This window comes from Paramormyrops kingsleyae, chromosome 7 (assembly GCF_048594095.1).
Source record: "Paramormyrops kingsleyae isolate MSU_618 chromosome 7, PKINGS_0.4, whole genome shotgun sequence".
NCBI classification, from domain to species: domain Eukaryota; kingdom Metazoa; phylum Chordata; class Actinopteri; order Osteoglossiformes; family Mormyridae; genus Paramormyrops; species Paramormyrops kingsleyae.
In genome coordinates this window covers 8314672-8320223 of record NC_132803.1, presented here as the reverse complement: position 1 = coordinate 8320223, position 5552 = coordinate 8314672, and the positions used below count along the sequence as shown (strand labels likewise).

General features: G+C 40.3%; 1 protein-coding gene across 3 annotated transcripts; it reads left to right on the top strand.

The window, feature by feature from the left end:
- The first annotated feature begins 206 nt into the window (after window positions 1-206).
- casp17 (caspase 17, apoptosis-related cysteine peptidase) lies at window positions 207-5552 on the top strand. Of its 3 annotated transcripts, XM_023800068.2 has the most exons (6): window positions 307-413; window positions 671-711; window positions 880-1068; window positions 3773-3936; window positions 4487-4613; window positions 4917-5552. In XM_023800068.2, exons 1-6 carry the CDS (start codon window positions 349-351, stop codon window positions 5219-5221), a joined length of 891 nt encoding a protein of 296 aa, XP_023655836.1. In that variant the 5' UTR covers window positions 307-348; the 3' UTR covers window positions 5222-5552. The 3 variants fall into 3 exon arrangements, with proteins under 3 accessions (XP_072570288.1, XP_023655836.1, XP_072570287.1); XM_072714187.1 differs by lacking the exons at window positions 307-413; window positions 671-711 and adding an exon at window positions 207-252; XM_072714186.1 differs by lacking the exons at window positions 307-413; window positions 671-711 and having other exon boundaries at window positions 734-1068.

Below are 5552 nucleotides of genomic sequence, written 5' to 3'. Positions count from 1 at the left end.
TAACTCTCCAGGAGCAGGGCCGTGCAGCCCTGCCATACAGACTATTCACATGCTAATAAAACCGTTACATATATGTAAATGCGTCCAGACTTGTCTCGAATTGAAAATCTCTCTCCAGTCAGATAAACCGAGCAACTCCGCACGTAACTTCGGTATAACACGGTTGACTCAGATCTGCAAGACATGCACGACTGAAATCTACGGTTGACTCAGATCTTGTCATGACGGGTGATGACAGATTATACTACATCGGTCTGTGTCAACGCGTCGCGAGACTAAACCACGTCCAGTAATTCTGACAGTTAAAGCTGCTTCCTTCAAGCAATCGAACTGTCGGACAGTCACGTGATGCAGAAATCCCAAACAATTATAGGAAATAAAATATTAGGAACACTAAGTCGATTTTACGTAGGGTATGGTTCAAACGCTTTAAAATAAAATTCATTTGTTCTGTGAAGTTAAGTTTAAGTTTCAGAATAACTTATTTTATATTTGGATATATTTTCTTTTCTACACAATTTCTGTGTATTTCCCTTTTAAATCATTAGGAAGATTAATTTTTTCTAACACTGCAATACCTCTGGCAGAAAAAAGAATTTCGTTAAAAACAAATGTGACGTAAAAAAAAATCAAGGTAAATATACATTGTCTTTACCGTATGTACACCAAGGAAAAGAAGCCGAGCCTTTGGAAATAACAGGGTGTGCACAGGTAAATGGTCACGTATTTCGTAATGTTCGGAACACGTGTTCAGATAAATTGATTATATATAAATGGCCTCGGAGTAATTCTCGCCCAGTTCCCGAGATTTCTTTTTGTTCTGGATGCTCGACGCTGGCGATTTTATTTCTATTTCGACGATGTTTTCTTGTCTTAAAGAGATACCGAGAGGAAACCGGGCGATTTTGGTCTCCGTGACGGACTTCTATCCCGGGGTACAACTGGCCAAAAGGCGCGGAGCCAAAAGAGACACAAAAAGGCTCCACAAAATCTTGTACAAACTGGGTTTCCAAGTGGACGTGTACGAGGACCTCAGCGCGGAGGAAACCTACGAGGTCTTTGAGGCAGGTGTGTAGTGTTTAGCTCGCCTGGTTCGCCTTGTCTGCGTTTCGTTTCTCCCTGCTCCCGGGAAGCGGTCTTCCCTGGGGACTGAACTCAAATGTGACGCTCGGTCAGGGGTGATTATAGCCCTTTTTTTAAAGGTCTAACTGCTGTGTCCATCCTGAAACGTGGAATTGTATCTTGTATAATATCCTTCTAGCATGACTTCTATACAGAATATCGTTTGTAAACTACCAGTCAAGAGTTCTTGCACACCACTGGTTTTTACCACTTTATAAAATAAATGGAAAACTGCCTATTTCAAATTTTTCGTTAAGCATTGAAAATTGAGTGAACAACTAAAAGAAAATATGTCAAATAAAACAAGTTTCCTTTATAAGATAAACCTTTATTGTCATTGTCACTTGACAACGAAATTAAAAAGTGCATAATGCATAAATATGAGGCACAAGAGTAATAAAAGAATATATTAAAAATATACAAATTGCACTTATGAAATATAAAAATTAACAGTTATATTTTGAGTTTAAGGCCATGATTGCTTTTCGGATTTTTTTTAGGCGATTTGTCCTGATTTTCATTGTTCTGTATCCCTTGCCTGATGGCAAAAGCTGAAAGAGACAGTGACCGGGATTGATGAATCATGGAAAATGTTCATAGCATGGAAAGAGTTTGCAACAATGCATGTCTAACATCCTATAGACTGGTTGTGTGGTGATGGCATAGTCCAATTGTAGGCTCTCCTTTAACTTTAAATGCACTAGTTAACTGTTTAATCCCATAAAACAGAGCAGGATTTAATGTCCCTTGTAGAAAGAATGCCTCATTTTCTCTACCGTTATAACAGCTAAAGGAGGTTATTTTGATGAATCAAAGATATGACATTTTCTTGTTGATAAAGGTCCTCAAATGGTCAATATACTGTAAATTTATTTGTTAGCTAAGAATATTGAGTGTATTTTTGGTAAATATTAAGTGAGTAACATGCAAAAGTAGAAAATCTCAGTGTGTGCAAAAACTTTTCAGTGGTAGTCTATGTCCAGAAGGAGACCTCCATGATATACTAAATATTTACTTCATAGACACCTTTAGAAGACCCAGAGACCCAAAATGATTTTTTACCTGGCATTCTGATATTAAAATCTGCCTCTATCATTCAAGTGGTTCATATACAGGGTTATAAATGTTTTTTTTTTTTTTAAATAACTAGACAATATTTTCAAAATCTTAGCAACAGCTACTGGTAAGAGTGTTTTCAAACTTGTCATGAAGAATGTGCTAAAGGACTCACTATAGTGTATGATTTTCTTATGTTTTAAAACTCAGATTCCCTTGTAGTCTACATTTGTGCCCAGCTTTGCCCCCCCCCCCCCCCAACTGGGGGAACCTGCTGACTGCACTTGTATGTAATTTGAATCTCCTGCTCCCTCTTCCTTCACTCGGGCTTCCTATGCCTATATAATAAAACAGCCGAACATTCAAATGAAGCACAGTGGCCTGGGATGTGACCCTGTCATCATGTGATCACTAACCGCTAACTCAGATTTCAAGTTAACTTTCACTTCAAATTTACTTTCAGTTTCAAGTGTGAAACACAGCTGGGTCATTCCACACCAACTCACCAAGAGCTTTGCCGTTCATGTCATGGATTTTCATGGGAAAAAATCGATAAATTGCCTATTTTAGTAATAAAGTTGTGCAAATTATTAAAACTGTCCACCCAAAAGTTTTTGCATGAGAAATGTTTAAAGTTGTTAAAATGAATATTTTTTTGTTATTCTGAAGTCACAAATGTTTATAAATAAGATTCTTCAGGCGATGTCCACTGAATTTCAGTTTGATCTCTGTTCCTAAATTTATGCAGCTGTTAAAAGAACTTGGAAAAGTGATGTTTCATGTAGGAGTATGCAAACATCATTCAAAAAATAAGTATTTAGTATTTCTTTCCCAGATTTTAAAAACCTGTCATGTTAGTGTTCTATTAATCTTTAAAATTTTGTTCTCCATAAAAAGTCAGAAGCTCAACAGTGCCATGAAAATGCCACCAGAATAAAAAAGCCATTTTTGGCTGAATACTGACCTGTATTTTCTCAAAAGGGATAATGCTATTAGCATTAAGTACCAGGAACCACATTAAACATATAAAAAACTTGAGGATGTGCTGTCACTCATTCATTTTGAAATAATTTAATGAAAATATGCTTTCAGAACTTAGGGGGGCAGAGTTCAAAATAATGGCTTTTCTAAGGAGAGATCTGTCTCCACAATGTAATAAGTAAATCCATGATATGACCTGCAAGGCTCTAAGCGAGTTGGCATGGAATGATCCAGCTGGTTTTGGATTCTTGGTTTCTGATACTTAAAGACAGTGAGAGTGAGGGTTTGAAGAAATCACATGACTTCACCTGTGTGAAAATTGCCATAAGGAAGTTCAGCCCTGGGGATTTCTCTGGGAGAAACCAAATCGCCAAATGCTCATATACCCACAAGGAAACTAATTAATATGAGTGTTAATGTAAGAACTTGTATTTATATTGAGCCTTTATTGTATAGTTCTGCATATTTAAATGCCCTGGTTTTATGGGTATGCTTGCCAGACTCTTGAAGGAAACCCTTTCAGTACTGTAGTAGTTAACACGAACACTTTCCAAGGTGCTGAGAACGTGAACATTCTTAACTGACTCGCCTCCTGTCCAACTTCCTCCCTTAGCCAGCAGAGAGTCTGTGGAGGACTGCTTTGTGGGGGTGATCTCCAGCCACGGAGAGGAGGGGCTGGTGTTTGGGGTGGACGGCAAGGCTGTGAAGCTCGCACAGATCTTTAGCTTGTTCAGCAACCCTGCCATGGATGGAAAGACCAAGCTGTTCTTTGTGCAGGTGATTCCCCGATACGGAATAAATAATAGCTGACCAAACACCTCCTGCTCTGCACACAAACGTCATCCTTAGCAATCCATTAGCAAATTTACCCCCAGTGATGCTTTGTTCAGTGACATTGATCATAATGAAAGGGGTCATGATTCTTTAACAGTGTTGTTGTTGTTTTTTTTTTTGGGGGGGGGGGGGCGGCATTTTGTAGACAAAACGTTTGAGAACCAGTCTCCTGAGTGATCCATTGTGGTGCACTTAACACTTGTTTAACATAACAAAAGAAAGGGAAATGCTTCTTTAAGCACACTTTAACCACAGCACTTGCCAGAAGCATAATCTGATACTTCTCAATTGTATCCCTATAGCTCTTCTGCAAAGCTTCTCATTGCATTTCTCCATCATGCAGTTGTGGAGAGCAAATGGTCTGCTGCTGCTGAGACAACTGCCAATACAATTAGCCAAGATCTCTAGCTGTGGAATTTCTAGTCACTAATTCCTCATTTGGTACGGGGTCCTGCATGTTGCATTCCAGTCTTCATTTTTCTCTTGTACTCAGGCTTGCCGTGGGGTTGATTTGGACCCTGGGGTGGAGACAGACTCCGCAGAAGACGACAAAGAGGACAGTTTTTCACATCTCCTCTCCATCCCAGTGGACTCAGCAGTGGTGTTTGCCACATCCCCAGGTAGGTCTCCCTCCTGCCCAGTGCAATAATCACAAGATAGCTTTATCTTAGTCACATGATTTTATGACCTGTTGTTTTCAAAGGATCTAATTATGATGAACATTGGCTTGGACTAGAACAGGAGTCAAAGTTCAGTCATTGGATACAAGTACTACTGGGAGCACATTTTAGTCTGACTGGGACCTGATTGAAACACTGGGTGAAATAAACCTATTAAATGTTAGAGGCCACACATTGTGTGGGTTTGTATCAGCTGGCAGCCTTCATCTCTCAGTAACTGTGGGCCTCTCTTCCTCTCTTCAGGTTACTCTGCCTTCATGCACCCACTGGGATCAGTGTTCCTCCAGACCCTCTGTGACCTCCTAGAGATGGAAGGAGGACAGGATCTGGAGGTTACACAGCTGCTGACACGGCTCAACTACCGAGTGGCGTATGGTTTCGAGGCCCGGGGGCCACAGCTGGCTGGGAAGAAGGAGATGCCCTGCTTCGTATCCCGCCTCACCCGCCAAGCCTTCCCATTCTCCCTGAGAGAGACAGGACTATGGGGCGTCCATCAGTATTTGCCTGACGAGCCAGCAGATGAGGCCAGAAGGGCCAGTATTCGATAGAGCAGTTGAGTGGGACTGTGGACCAAGGCGCAGCTGAAGGAAAAAGAACTCTTGGTGCTAACAATCTTGGAGGAACTTTAGAAAATGCATTTTGCATATGCAGTGGAAATCTACCGTTATTTATGGGTTTCATTTGCATATTCTGAAAGGCTTTCAGACTTCATTACATGCATGATTGGACAAATGGACAATATGCAGGGTTGGATGGACCAATAAAAACACAACAGTGGAACCCTCCCTGCTTATAAATGGACATGATTATAGCTGAGTATTCACTGTATTCCAAAAGTTTGGAACTGGACTCAATAAAGATTTTCATGTCTGTGTGAAA

Bases quoted from the DNA above. Each gene is read 5' to 3' on its own strand.
- casp17 (XM_023800068.2), top strand. From the start codon at position 349: ATGCAGAAATCCCAAACAATTATAGGAAATAAAATATTAGGAACACTA. The intron at 414-670 runs GTATGGTTCAAA...ATGTACACCAAG, and splicing joins CTAAGTCGATTTTACGTAGG to GAAAAGAAGCCGAGCCTTTG. The intron at 3,937-4,486 runs GTGATTCCCCGA...TCTTGTACTCAG, and splicing joins CCAAGCTGTTCTTTGTGCAG to GCTTGCCGTGGGGTTGATTT.